Below are 15,167 nucleotides of genomic sequence, written 5' to 3' on the forward strand. Positions count from 1 at the left end.
GGTATTACTTTAGTTAGTTTGAACATGCTTAATACACTTACTATAAAGAATATTGCATGTTTACACTTGCACAATTCAACATGTCCGAAAAAACAGAGATTCTTTAATCATGCTCCTTCTCAGAGCCTCAGCATTTCCTGATAGTTTGTTTGTACACGTTCACATACTACCATTTACTCATAGGAAAAGAGAATAATAAGACATTGTGACAGTAGGGTTAATCAGAGTTTGTGGATATCTTATTCACAAGTGGAATAAGAAATAGAATAAATAACATTAGTGTTACCTCTACATTCACCAGCCAAAATATCATTTATAACGGCACAATCTATGTATTTTATATTATGTTATGTTATGCTACTGTATGTTATCTTATGTTATGTTATATTAATGCTCAGATTTTGTGTATGAGTGCATACGGTTTCCGTCATTATCAACGTGTCCACACAGTGATTCACTTAGACCAAGCTTTTCCTCATGATACCTATGTCTGAGACAATTTCTCCTGTCAATCAAAATTTACCACCTCCCATGAAACCACCTTTAAAAAAAATAGTTTTCCTCTTATCTACCCCGCGTAAAAAATGGCGTTAATCTCATATCAGCGGCTACTTTTGTGGGAATAGAGGTTGTAAAAATTAAGTGTTTCCTGGTCTGCTGAGCACTTTTGCATGACCCTCCCGAGTGGAGTAGACAGAGGCGCGCAAACACTGAAATCGTCTGTCGCTGAGCGAGTGGCAGAGCTGGAATCCTTTTCATGTGGGCCTGCAGACGTCCCACATCAACACGTCTTAATGGCTTTTTATGGCACGTTGGAATCTTTATGGCTCCTTCCGACTCAATGGCTTGCTCTGCAAAGACAGACAGTCTTCCACGGGGATGAGCGGCCACAGAACATTGCAGTGGTTGCAAATCTGTGCTGAATTTTTTTTTAATGTTCCTGATATTTAACTATTCTCATGCCTTGGATTATGCTTTGTACTTTTTCCAATAATGTCTATACAATTACATTTTTGCTAGTGACTGCCGGAAGTAGGACTATGCTCAAACCGTGTCTGGATTAATGTATCAGAGTTTCACTCTTAAAATCTGCGGTAATAACACTATTCATTCGTACAGTAAAAGCAAATGTTGATCATTGTTAAACCTAGCTAATATTTGATTGTGGTTTGGTCTTCAATAAAGACATGAAGATAAAATGAAACCATTCAAGTGATTCACTTTTTATCAAACAGAGAAGTAATTCTTTGGTGTGAGTCGCCGAAACCCAGAAATTTTGTAACTTTGACCTACAAATATTCATATAAATACAACATGCAAAAAACATTAGTGAGGTATGTATTATGTTGTGTTTCTAACTGGGATCTATGGTTGGTGTTCGTCTTTGTAGGTAAGAGCCTGTCTGACTTCCTCTGCTGGAGCAGGATAACATCTTGGTCATCATGGGCCGAACGCTACACAAAGGTTGGCCTTCACCGTCTTCCCGTGTCACCAGTCTCGCATTCCTAACACATGCCCAGATGTGCTCAGTCATTTTAAAAGGAGAATCAAAAGTGTCTTGTGTTTTGGTGCTTAATTACCACAATAAAATACTCTCCAGACATGTCATTAGATAGACATCTCATGATGAATGATCTAATAAGGCAGTTATTGGCAGTTTTTTTTTACCGCAATTTGTCTTTTCTACTAAATTTCCTTCATTGATTTCTTTATCTTTAATGGGATGGGGATAATCTTATGTGTTCTAAACTGTGTTCTATTCTTGGACAAACTGTGCTCTGTCTTTCCATTCCCATTCCCAATTCTTGCTCTTCTTGAGACAACAAACTGACTGAGACTGAAGAACACTGCCTTGCTGGTTGCAGTCAAATTGTACAATTTATTTTTACTAAGTTGTTTCAAGACATAATCCAAAATCACACAATCACTGAATGCTTAATTATCAGTTAATTGATTATTAGGCTCATTTCTAATCTCATGAAACAAATATTACATGCACACTACTGCAAAAAAACAACAACCAAAATAATAAAGAAATTGTTAAAATGAATACCTCTCCAACAGTGTCAATCATAACTGAGCTTTATTGTACAGTGGAACCTTAGTTAGCGTCATTCATTTGTTCCAGAAGGTCCAACTCTAACCAAAACGGACGTTAACCTAATTAATTTTTCCCATAAGATATAATGTAAATTCAATTAATCTGTTCCACAAAGCCAAAAATGTGAACACAGAATACGTTTTTATAGTTTTACAATTATTGCCCAACACCTGCGGGGGCAAGCACAAGGGTCCAGTGAAGAGCGTATTGGGTGGCGGTCGAGGGCAGGTGCCTGGGCGACCTGGTCTTCTAGCTCTAGTTCTTTGGACATGGAATGTCACTTCTCTGGTGGAGAAGGACCCGAGCTTGTGCGAGAAGTTGAGACATTCCGAGGAGACATAGTCGGACTCACCTCGACCCACAGTTTGGGTTCTGGAACTAAACTCTTTGAGAGGGGCTGGACCTTGTTCTACTCTGGAGTTGCCACAGGGGAGGGGTGGTGAGATGGACAGCACCCCTTCTGGTGACTCTGTAGTTCTACTGGGAGACTTCAACGCCCGTGTGGGCAATTACATTGGGACCTGGAGTGGTGTGATTAGGAGGAGCGGACTCTCCGATCTGAACTCGTGCGGTGTAATGTAATGTAATAATTGGACTTCTGTGCGAACCGCAGTTTGTCCATAACAAACACCATGTTCGAACATGAGGATGTCCACAAGTTCGCCTGGCACCAGGACACCCTCGGCCGCAGGTGTATGATTGACTTTGTAGTCGTATCATCAGACCTGCGTCCGCATGTTCTGGACGTGCGGGTGAAGACAGGGGCTGAGCCTTCAACTGATCATCAACAGGTGATAAATTGGATTAGATGGCGGGGGAGGATGCCGGACAGACCTGGCAGACCCAAATGTATAGTGAGGATGTGTTGGGAACATCTGGCATAGTCTCCCATTCATTGGGTCTTCAACTCTCAACTCTGGCAGAGCTTTGCCTGCATCCCCAGGGAGGACATTGTGTCCAAATGGGCCGTAATCCATGCCTCCATTGCTGAGGCAGCTCATTGGGAGCTGTGGCCGCAAGGTGGTCAGTGCCAGTCATGGCAGCAAACACCGAACCTGAGAGTGGACACCAGAGGGTAGGGCTGCCGTACAGCTGAAGAAGGAGTCCTGTTAAGCATGAATGGCTTGTGGGATTCATGAAGCTGCTGGCAGCTACTGGCAGGCCAAGCAACATGCGGCTTTGGCGGTTGTCGAAGCAAAAACTAAGGTGTGGGAGGAGTTCCGTGAGGCCATGAAGCACGATTTTTGGTCGACCTCGAAGAGGTTCTGGCAAACCATTCAATGCCTCAGATGGGGGACCTCGACTGAGTATATAGTTGGGCGGTGGAAGGAATACTTTGAGGCCCTTCTGAATCCAACTGACATACCTTCCATAGAGGAAGCAGAGTCTGAGGACACAAACGCGGACAGGTCCATCACCGTTGCTGAGGTATCTGAGGTAGTCTCTCTGAGGTAGTTGTCACTCTTCGGTGACAAAGCTCTGGGGTGGACGAGTTTTGCTCAGAATTCCTCAATGCTGCGGATGTCGTGGGACTGTCTTGGCTGACACATCTCTTCAACATTGAGTGGAAGTCGGGAAGAGTGCCTCTGGATTGGCCAACCGGGGTAGTTGTGACCGGACCGTGTGTTCCAACTATAGGGGGATCGCACTCCTTAGCCTTCCTGGGAAAGTCTATTCTAGAGTACTGGAGAGAAGGGTACGACCGTTTGTTGAACCTTGGCTACAGGAGATGCAATATGGTTTTCGTCCTGGTCGCGGAACACTGGACCAGCTCTACACCCTTGCAAGGGTATTGGAGGGTACACGGGAGAATTGGCATGTTAGTCCCGGTTCCCATCGATACTTTAGACTCGACTCGACCCTAAAATGGAATGGAATAGTTTTACATGCAGAAAACAATTTGAAATGCAGATAAGTACATAGAAATGATGAATGAAAGGGATATTAAATGAACATTTAAGGTTACTTTTACCTTCATTGAAGACGTGATACGTGATACGTGATACGTGGTGGTGGTTGATCTTGCTGTCACATCGTGTCTTTGGGAACAGTCATGTCTACATTGAAGGTAAAAGTAACCTTAAATGTTTATTTATCTCTTTCATTTGTTGTTTATATGCATTTAGAATTATTTTATGCATGTAAAACTATAATTGTAAAACTATAAAAATATGCTTTGTTAACATTTTTGAGAGTCAACGATGACATGTTAGATGAGCGATGTAATTTCTGGTTCCAGTTGCCATTTTGTTTAACTAGCTAATAGGATGGAAACAAGAAAGGACGTTTTGTGATTAAAAAAAATACATGAAAAACACAGTTGGACTCACATAGTGTATTAATAACACAACAAGACCCTCGCCATATTGTATGCTAACCGGAGAATGCATGCAAACAGAGGCACAATTGTGGTGTAAATTTTTTACACTAACGGGGGCGGACGCTAACCGAGGTTGTACTGTATTTGTAAAGGCAGAGGTTTTAATACATCTCTTGTATTGGATCTGATGAAATTGTGCAGGTATACCTCATGAGGTGTATCGTAAGTGTACATTTTTAAATGATACTGAGGCTTTCAAACATCTTTTAATTTCAGATCAGAAAGAGGAGAAGAAGGAGAGGCCGAGCAGTATCGGTGCAGGCTCTGCACTTGACAAATCTAACGGTGAGTGCTACTCATTACCCACCGGGGATCGTCAGCTTTTGAAAACCAAAATGTTGTACTGTATGTACTGTAAGTAACCCTGTGGGGCTAATTATTGGAGTCCAAGCTAACTGTCTGGAGTAGGGATGTCCCAATACGATCTTCAGGATCGGGATTGGCTGCCGATCTGCTGTATTTTGAAAATGGGATAATATCGGCTTGCCCCACGAGATTGGGCCGATCCAGTTGCCGTATAACGTTCGTAACTCTGGGCCACACACCAACATGGTAGGTTTGGTAATGCGCCTCAAAGTTGGTTGCCACTCTAATTCTGCCACCCGCAAGAAGAGGAAAACGCAACACCACCATGCAGACACGTCCGCGGTGTACCGTGGTGAAGTTAGTTTCATGCTGGATGTTGGATATTCGGCTCCATAGCTACAGCGGTAAATCCCCCTGACTGTGCCTGAACTGCTGTGTCATGGTGCAGGGCACTTCCACGGGAAGTGCTGCTCTAACCACAGGTTGTTTATACGAGGGTCCATCAATAAATTACTATTGCGTTGACGAGAGTTAAAAAAAAATGTAATATATTCTAAAATCACACCACAAATTGATCTATAACCATGTCAAATGATTAGTCCTACCCAAAGTATTTTGCACGCCCATTTTTTCCAATTTTGGGCCCCACGGTGGTCTAGTGGTTAGCATGTAAGCCACACAGTCACAGTCTGGAGATCGGGAAGACCTGGGTTCGATTCTCCCTTGTGTGGAGTTTGCATCTTCTCCCCTGTGCGTGTGTGGGTTTTCTCCGGGTACTCTGATTTCCTCCCACATTCCAAAAAAAAATGCATGTTAGGTTAATTGGTGACTCTAAATTGTCCATAGGTATGAATGTGAGTGTGAATGGTTGTTTGTCTATATGTGCCCTGCGATTGGCTGGCGACCAGTCCAGGGTGTACCCCGCCTGTCGCCCGAAGTCAGCTGGGATCGGCTCCAGCATGCCCCCGCGACCCTAATGAGGAGAAGCGGCATAGAAAATGGATGGATTTTCCAATTTTATCTTTTATTGGGTGGATTTTTATTGGATTAGGGACCTGATTTACAGAGGTTTGTTAAAAAAGCCAAACAAAATTGTTGGTCATACTGTGTAATAAAAAAGTAAATTCAGCAATATGATGATTGCACTATTTTTAACGCTTCGAAGAGCTATTTTCATAACCAAATTCAGTTCCAGAAAATCATGTTTAAATCATGTTAAAAAAAAAAAAAAAAAAAGGATTGGTACCGGATTGGCTCAGATTGGCGAGACTATAAAAAAAAATCGTATCGGATTGGAAGCCAAAAAATGTGGATCGAGACATTCCTAGTCTGGAGCTTTTCCAGGGCCAAACTAGAAAACATCTACGCAAAGAGAACTTGGCATAACTGCTGGATAAATAAACAGAACAAACCACAATGTAATACTGGCGTTGATACAGTAGATATTTGTTCATATCTACAAAAAAAAAAGATATTTGTTCATGCAAGTGAGTCTATGTTTGTAACAACATTGTAAACGCCGCCATCTTTGTTTCTGTTGCTAGAGCCTTTCAGTTGGGAAGACTATCTGAGAGAAACATCGTCTATTGCCGCCTCACCCACTTGTTTCAAACAGGTAGCTGATCATTCAGTGCATTAATTGTCAGCCTGACAATATATGTTCATGATGGACGTTCCCTTTTATGCCCCCCTGCAGTCCAGAATCCCACCCTGCAATGACTTCAAGGCGGGCATGAAACTCGAGGCTCGTGATCCTCGTAATTCCAACTCTGTGTGCATCGCGACGGTGATGGGCATGATGGGTACTCGCTTACGCCTGCGTCTGGATGGCAGTGACAACACTAACGACTTCTGGAGACTGGTGGACTCATCCGACATCCAACCGATAGGGACCTGTGAAAGGAACGGAGACATGCTGCAGCCCCCGCTAGGTGAGACAATGTTAAGGCAATCGCATAGGTACTGTACATCGTTTTCACACTGTCTGTTTGTATTGTAAAATAGAGCAGTGGTTCCCAAACTTTTTACAGTCGCATACCCCTTCAGACTTTTCACTTGAAGCCATGTACCTTCCACTGCTCCACACTTTAACCATATTTACATTGCATTAAATTGAAATATTAAACATGATTAATTGGTTAATTTAAGTAATTCTGGTTCTGAAATTTTTATTGTGCATGGTCAAATTTTGATACAAGTTTTACATGACCACTAATAAATAGATAAGATGTGAATTTCTCTTGGAGATGAATAAAGTATCTAAGTATTTGTCCTACATATCTTATATTTCAGCCAGATGTTGGGATCCTTCCCATTGAATGGTTTGAACTTCAGTTTCACTTTTGTCCACTTGCAATCGCTATAATTGAAATCTGCACATTAATTTGATACCAAATTGAAAGGGAAAGTTGAACAAACATGATAAAGCAGTATCACAAAAAAAAGCACAAAAATACAAACAAGCAGCGATAAAACCTCATTTTCAGGGGAATCTCCACTCTCTCATCCTGACACGCCCATACTGTACATTGACAGGTTTTTACAGTGCGGGGATTGGAACACCAATAATACCAACACCAATAAGTTAAACCTTCAAGATTAAACACTCTTAATACACAACATAATCATCAAACTTACATAATTATTCATATAACTCACACAGCGCAATGAAGAACTTCATGCCGTGTCTCCTGCGCTCTGTGTGGTATGAGGCGTTCAGGTGCATTTGTAATTGTGAGTGTTAGGCGCTAATTGTTTTTCATTATTATTCACGTCCCCCCAATGACAGTTGGGGGGACTTTGAGAATGTAGGAATTAGAGGATTGGAGAGGATCCGTGATGGATGCTCGTAAAGTACATTCAAGAGTTTGATTGGGCAAGGTAACAATAAATGGTATTAATTGAGATTTAGCTAGTGCTGCTCTACCTTAATGGCGCTTAGTGTATGATACTGCCTCTCGCATTTACATTCCAACAGAGTATAAAAGTAATGACTCCATTTAGCGCTACCTTTTTTACAGTCGTACTTAATTGGGTGCGTTCATGGAGCAAATACATTGTTAATATTACCATCGCCAATGTTTTCCTGCCAAGTCCAATCATCTGCGATACTGTACTATATGGACAAACATTGGGACACGCCTCTCGCCAGTCATTTTTTTTTAATCTAGTTTTGGAGGAGCCATTTTTGGGAAGGCATCTGTGTCTGGGTGCACATAGCAAGGTCCGTTCAACGTATGTATGGATGAGCTTAATGTGGTGGAACCTGAGAGCCTGAGCCCATTAATGAATGAATGAAATCAAAGAAAAGTGAATGCTGTTCTAGCTGCAAATGGGAGAGCAACTCTGAATATTCCTTCTTTCCTCACTTTCTGTAGATATAAAAGACTTGTCTCACAATAATTTTCTCCATATAGCGTATGTGATTCTGTCTTTAGAAGGGAATGGACTGTCTTTGGTGACAAACTATTATTTTTACTACTGATAATATTTAACTACTTAGCTGACATCACCTTATTTTTATGTATTTGTATATGCTCAGTGTTATGGTTATGGGTTAGGCTAGTAAACTTCCACCCTCTTTTTATTTTACTGCAAACCAACGCATTTTATCATTAAACATGTACAAATACATTGTGTCTCACTTGACACAAATGTTTTTTGTTTTGTTATTATTTATTATTAGACATACTGTAAATTAAAAAAAGTGCAAATAGCTTGCACCTTTGCTGGAAAGCCACACCTCCAAGGCAAAAGACATCTTGGTCTAAAATGTAGTCAAATATTTGTTTCGAACTTCTGTTCAGGTTTCAGAATGAACGCTTCATCGTGGCCTATGTTCCTCCTACGGACGCTGAGTGGAGCAGAAATGGCACCAGCCTCTGCGTTTAAGAAGGTATTGTCTGCTACTGAAAGTCTCAATATTACCTTACTGCTATACTATACTGCTATTTTTTTTTATAATTAAATTGATAGAATCTTTGTAAATATAGCTATATTGTTTAACCTGTTTATACACAGAGATTATTGAATGTATATGTGTTTGTGTGTAGGAGCCACCAAGCCCCATTAAAAACTACTTTCAACCTGGTATGAAGCTGGAAGCTGTGGACAAGAAGAACCCTTACCTGATTTGTCCCGCCACAGTGGGCGAGGTCAAAGGCCAAGAGATCTTTGTCATGTTTGACGGCTGGCGAGGTGCCTTTGACTACTGGTGCCCCTTCGACTCCAGAGACATCTTCCCTGTCGGCTGGTGTGCCTTGACGAAACACAGTTTACAACCACCCGGAAACTTCTGTAAGTGCAGCTTTTTTTTTTATTCCATATTTTGCTGTTAAAGCAACAGTTAGCAATTATTGCTTGATTTTGCTCAAAGTCAGAGTGCTCAGTTGTATAAAGTTTTAACCGCTGTAATTAATGCAGATTGACAGTGGCAAGTATGCATTGTGGGATTTTAAAGAAGCTAAGCAAATGCACATCCACAACTGTCATGAAAGTAGGTATCCAGTGTCACTGTGGCAACGACAGAGATACAGTACTATTCTTGACATCATCCAAATGTTTTCCGGCTAAATTACAATTACAGTAAAGAGTGTTTCTCTCAGAACACTTGATTACACAACTCCAGTATCTCTAATCTCACTCATCATAAGTCAAAGTGACCACGGGCTATGTAGTGTTGGGCAGGGGTGCTCACACTTTTTCAGCCTGCAATGTACTTTTAAAATGACCAAGTCCCAAAGATCTACCGCCTACTATAAATATAGAAAATATTTGTTTATATATATATATATTTATAAATATATAAATATTTGCTTTATAATTTGCTTTATAATATATATGATTATTTATGTACATTGTACATTTATATTGGGGTGCAAATTATAATTCAACATGATCTATCTCTTACAATAAAACATATAAAATACATATAAAATCTAACCTGTAAATTTTTAAACTACTATACTAAATACTCATGATTAATATTTCATCACATTCACAGTTTCAAAATTTACAGGTAATCAAAGTAGTTTATATCATTCACAAATGATTCACAATTCAATTCTAGATGGCAATAAAGACAATTACACATAATTCCTCAATAGTTGTGTACATAAGTAAGTAATATGTCAGTCAAAATAGTTACGTAGTGTTCCTTAGACACATATTTCATGTATTACGCCCAGTTGGCATTTGCTATCAAATTTTCTCGATATACAAGAAATGAAAATGGTTATGCAAAAGGCAATGCAGCCGAAGTCAAGGCAACATACTAAAAAGCTTTCGGCAACGGGCACATTTTCTAATTCATCATGAAATAATAGTTTAAGAAAGGGAAGGGTAGAAAAAAACAAATTTCTAAAGTGGAGTTCATGACACGAAGCAAAGCCCTCAAACAATTCACTTTTTTTCTGTATAACTAGCCACTACAATTGAACGGATAAGTTTTGTGATAGAAATGGTATCTTAACTGCTCAGTAATTTTATACAAAATCGGAAGATGAAATTTGCAACTCTGTGTGCAACTCTGCAGGGGAGCAAGAGCGAATCAGTAGGGGAGCTTAATGTCAGCTGGCTGATGTCATAAGAGATCTACAAAGTGACGTTTATGCGACCGGTAGCTCGCAATCGACGTAATGAGCACCCCTGGTGTAGGAGTTCACATAGCTGTCTTTTGTGCAGTTGTCATGGGCTCTTCACAATCACCCAGGTCAGCTAGAATGGCTCCAACGTTCTGTTTGACCCTGAACAAGATCAGTGTAATAAAAAATGGATAATATGATATTATTAAATCACTTGCTGTTTGGTGCCTCTGTTGGTAGGAATTATAATTATGAGTGACATTACCGCTTTTCAGCACTAGAGAGCAGTGCAAGCACATTTTCTGAGGCAGCATTCCCAAGGCAGCATTTCAATATATCGGAGTCAACACATCCATCCATCCATCCATCCATTTCTATGCCACTTATCCTAATTAGGATTGCGGGTGTATGCTGGAACCTATCCCAGCTGACTTAGGGAGAGAGACGGGGTACACCCTAGACTGGTCGCCAGCCAATCGCAGGGCACATATAGACAAACAATCATTCACACTCACAATCATACTTATGGACAATTTTAGAGTTGCCAATTAACCTAACATGCATGTCTTTGGAATGTTGGAGGAAATTGGAGTGAGTCAACAGATTATAATCCTTAATTGAGAAGTAATTTATGTCACATACCAGACATAACAGAGGAGTTGTTAGACTGAGTCACTTTAAAAATACTTTAAGGAGCACCTTTTTCACCTTTCATAAAAGTCAACATTTTTCAGAATTGACTATTTATAGATATATACTCAAATCATGACCTGTCATAGTTACCTCCCACACATATGTTATTAACATTGATTCAATATAGGATCATTTGGCCTTGGCGAGTGGTGCGCTAGTTAGATACATCATAGCTGCTCCGGGCACAATTTTTGTAAGAAAAACAGTCAGGCAACCTCCTTAAGTTGTAACTCAATAACAACGTAAAGAACAGTTAACTCTCGGACAACCAGATGTTTGGGAGTACTCCTGATATTAGCATGTCCTTGTGTGGTAATCTGGCTGTCCAGACACAACTCATCCACAAGGAGATATCTTGACAGGAGGAATGGTAAACACTTATTCAACACATGTTATAAAAGCACGAGGTTGCCAGAGTTCAAAGTGGGGAAGCGATGGTGTATTGAAAGAACAGTGTAGGCCTTCGGATCTGTGTAGAGGGACCCCTCTCTGCCAAACATGTCAACCCCAGGTCCGTTAAGACATGATTGGATGGATTGGTTTGGTGTGAAAGAATTTATACAGGACCCTGACCTCAACCCCAACAAACACCTTTAGGATGAAGTATAACAAGAGGCCAGCAGGCCCTCTCTCAGGTCCAACATTGACCCTTGACCTCATATAAGGCCTTCTGGATAATGGACAAAAAAGACACACTCTTGTAGAATGTGTTCCCAGAAGATTGGAAGCCTGAAATTTAAACTTAAACCACAATAATGGATTCCTAGCTGAACTTGCAACTTGCAATTTCTAGCAATCAATTACATGTTAATAAGTTAGGAAAAGGAGATCACGTCTTCTTAGCTTCAAAGCTTTAAATTCCTAAAATGAGAATGAAATGTCATCAAATGTCAGCAAAATGGCACAATATAAAGAGAAAAAGGTAAACTGATACTAATACCTAATAATAACACAAAGTTTTGTCTGTAAATATAAATATAATGTTTATTTTAGCCTTTTTGCAAAATAAAAACAAATGTAAAAATACCAAAGGCCCCTCATGCTTTGATTTTTCAGTTATGTGGAAAAAGTTTGGACACCCCTGGTCTAATATATAAATGGTAAACAAGTGTGTGTACGCTGGACATCATCCATGTAAGTGATCCATGTATAAATAGCTTTTAATGCCAAATACATCTTTGAACAATTATGAACAGACTTGGTAGTCAAGTCATCCAACAAGTAAACCATTTAAAACCTCTAATTAATATTTTTTTTTTTCTTCCCTTGACTGGGAAGGACGTGTAGCGCAGGAGCTCTGTGGAAGATATTGGAAATTGTGACTATTTTGGTGCTTTCCTGACTACACTTCATGAACAAAAGATCAGTGCTGCTTGCTGAATCCCCCAACTTTAACTTGGATAGTCGAGAGGTACAGATTCCTTGAAATAAACCAGTTACAAGTGTCGATGCCTGCTAGCAAGTCAAGCTAACTAGTGAACTGCTGAAGTTCAAAGAGGTTGCCTAGCAATAATGCCAAACACAAAGCAAAATTATACTGGCTCTGAATTTCCTGATAAAAAAACAACTCCAGGATTTGTAGATGACTTGGATATAAAAACAACTCTCGCACTCAAAGATATCCAAGATAATCTCAATATGATATCAGATTCCTTGGAAAGATGCTTGGAAAAAAGAGTGATTACTCTACCACATATAATAGGAGCAATTGAGAATCTGCATTCGACAGCAAATACCGTAAAGCACCGTGTATAAACCGCACCCGTGTATTAACCGCACCCCCATTTTCAGGCTCACGGCGGGGGGAAAATTTTTTTTTGTTCATAAATGCTTGCCAACTCTTTCATCTCAAATCAACATGTGTAAAGGTACTAAGCAATTTCAAAAAGAATAAAGGAGAAATCTGAACTTCGGCATCTAGATCTTTAATATTATGGCAAAGCACAGATTAATAATAATAATTATAATAATAAAAAATCAAAATAAAGAAATTTGCAATTTTCAGAGATGTTTTGATATCTTTCACTGCTTCTCTTTTTCTCTATTATTATTTTATTGCATTGCTTCAGTATGAATTTGAATAAACTCCAACGTTGTATTGTATTTTACATTGGAAGCTTGGGTTAGCTTCAGTGTATATAGAGATCATGTCACTGTGTGAAAATACAGACAGCCGTCAGATAAGTAAGTTGCATACACTAGCATTTTCAGCAACTAAGCAGAGGGCGCTAAAGTCAAAGCAACTGTCTGACCCACAGACGGCTATTCTAAAATGGGCTTCTCGTCAATTTCTGCGTCTGGTCACAGACCTGTCATCGTGTATAAACCGCACCCCGATTTTTTGCTTCTTACCAGTGGAAAAAAGTGCGGTTTATACACGGTGCTTTACGGTAAACATTTTACTTGATATAAAACTATCTATCCATCCATCTTCTATGCCGCTTATCCTCAATAGGGTAGCGGGAGTATGCTGGAGCCTATCCCAGCTGACTTTGGGCGACAGGCGGGGTACACCCTGGACTGGTTGCCAATCACAGTATATACAACTATAAGGAAGAATATATCGATTGTGGAAACAGAAATTAAATGTGATTACAGTAGCCTCTATGAAGTCATAATGGATGTCAGTCATAGTGTCACAAACATGGAAGAAAATAGAGCACAGAGCAAGTCTATCACAAACATTATGGAAGAAAATAGAGCACAGAGCAAGTCTATCACAAACATTATGGAAGAAAATAGAGTACAGAGCAATGCTATCAAAGCACTAAGAAAGGAAGTGAAGGAGTTGCAAGATGAAAATGCAGACTTGACTTAATACAGTATATGTGTATGAGTCTTGTAATGGTGGTTGAGTTAATGTTATTAAAATGTGACTGCAAGGCTGAACTATTAATTTTATTCGACATGTAGTTATGTAGCAGTTATGTTGCTAAAAGTATGTTTCCATGTAATTTGCACCAATGATGAAGCTTGATGTGCAGTCTGCAGCTGTTCTTGAGCTGATATTTAGACATCAGCCATGTGTGTAAATCACTTTGACAAATACTCTGGGGTCTTGCTGGCCATTGACAAATGACTCTTTATGGCCATTCCAAAATAGGAACGGAAAAAACTGAAACAATTTTTCCCGTAGGAAACTATGTAAATCCAATGAATTCATTCCAGACCCAAAAATGCATATAAATGGCGAAGGAAAGGGTTAATTGAAGATTTATTCTCATTTTGCTTTGATTGAAGACTCTTGTGGGTGACACAGACCTTGCTATGACTTATTTCTTGATTTCAATAGTGTTTCAATATTCTTTCATTATCAAAGAACTTTGGCCTTATTGTGGGTTATTTTGTAGCCTTACTCAATAAAAAAAAAGCAGAGACTTGTGGTGTAACTGTGTTATGTAGCCAAGAAGTAGAGAGTCAACCGCTGATGACATCATGGGCAATAACACACATTATTAGCACATAAGCAGTAACAGCCTTGTTGTTCATTATTGACATATTCACACTTGTGTTTCCTGTTTGATGGCCTGGCAAAGAATAAAAACACAAATACAGTGGCACCTCGGTTAACGTCCGCCCCGGTTAGCACGTTTTTCGGTTAACATCCAAAAATGTTGCTAACATTTTGCCTTGGCTTGCGTTAACCTGCTTGTTTAGTGGATGGATGGATGAATGGATCGAATTTATTGCAAACAACTATTTAAAGTGAAATAGGCTGTTCATAAGCTGAGTTTAAGACCATGGCCTTGAAAAGCCAAAATCTTGGCAAAAATGTGGAGTCAATGTCATTTTCTGTCAGGTATTCACACTGTCATGACCTGTTGATGGTATAGGCAGCTTTCTGTCTTTGAATGCGGTTGGATCATCTGTGAGAGAAGGGTTTTAAGAACAAAAATGTTTTCAAAGGCCTCGTCTCCTTCAAATTGCCTGTTTGGATTTTGCACGAGCGCACCAAACATTAGACATTGAAATGTGGAAGAAAGTTATATTCTCTGATGAGAAAAATGTAACCTTGACGGTCCTGATGGCTTCTATCATTCCTGGCATGACAAGGAGATCCCACCTGAGATGTTTTCCACATGGTACAGTGGAGGGGGCACCATCA

At 39.9% G+C, this 15,167-nt stretch overlaps 1 protein-coding gene across 3 annotated transcripts in view; it reads left to right on the forward strand.

Annotated features, from left to right (window-relative positions):
* Positions 1–15,167, forward strand: part of scml2 (Scm polycomb group protein like 2) — a 36,657-nt gene that overhangs the window by 977 nt on the left and 20,513 nt on the right. For all 3 annotated transcript variants that reach the window (XM_054771138.1, XM_054771135.1, XM_054771137.1), the window contains exons 2-7: positions 1,391–1,464; positions 4,698–4,766; positions 6,332–6,402; positions 6,484–6,718; positions 8,594–8,682; positions 8,840–9,083. In XM_054771138.1, the coding sequence (XP_054627113.1) occupies positions 1,443–1,464; positions 4,698–4,766; positions 6,332–6,402; positions 6,484–6,718; positions 8,594–8,682; positions 8,840–9,083 (730 nt within the window). In that variant the 5' untranslated portion in view covers positions 1,391–1,442. The remainder of the gene's footprint in view (positions 1–1,390; positions 1,465–4,697; positions 4,767–6,331; positions 6,403–6,483; positions 6,719–8,593; positions 8,683–8,839; positions 9,084–15,167) is intronic.

This window comes from Dunckerocampus dactyliophorus, chromosome 3 (assembly GCF_027744805.1).
Source record: "Dunckerocampus dactyliophorus isolate RoL2022-P2 chromosome 3, RoL_Ddac_1.1, whole genome shotgun sequence".
Classification (NCBI taxonomy): Eukaryota; Metazoa; Chordata; class Actinopteri; order Syngnathiformes; family Syngnathidae; genus Dunckerocampus; species Dunckerocampus dactyliophorus.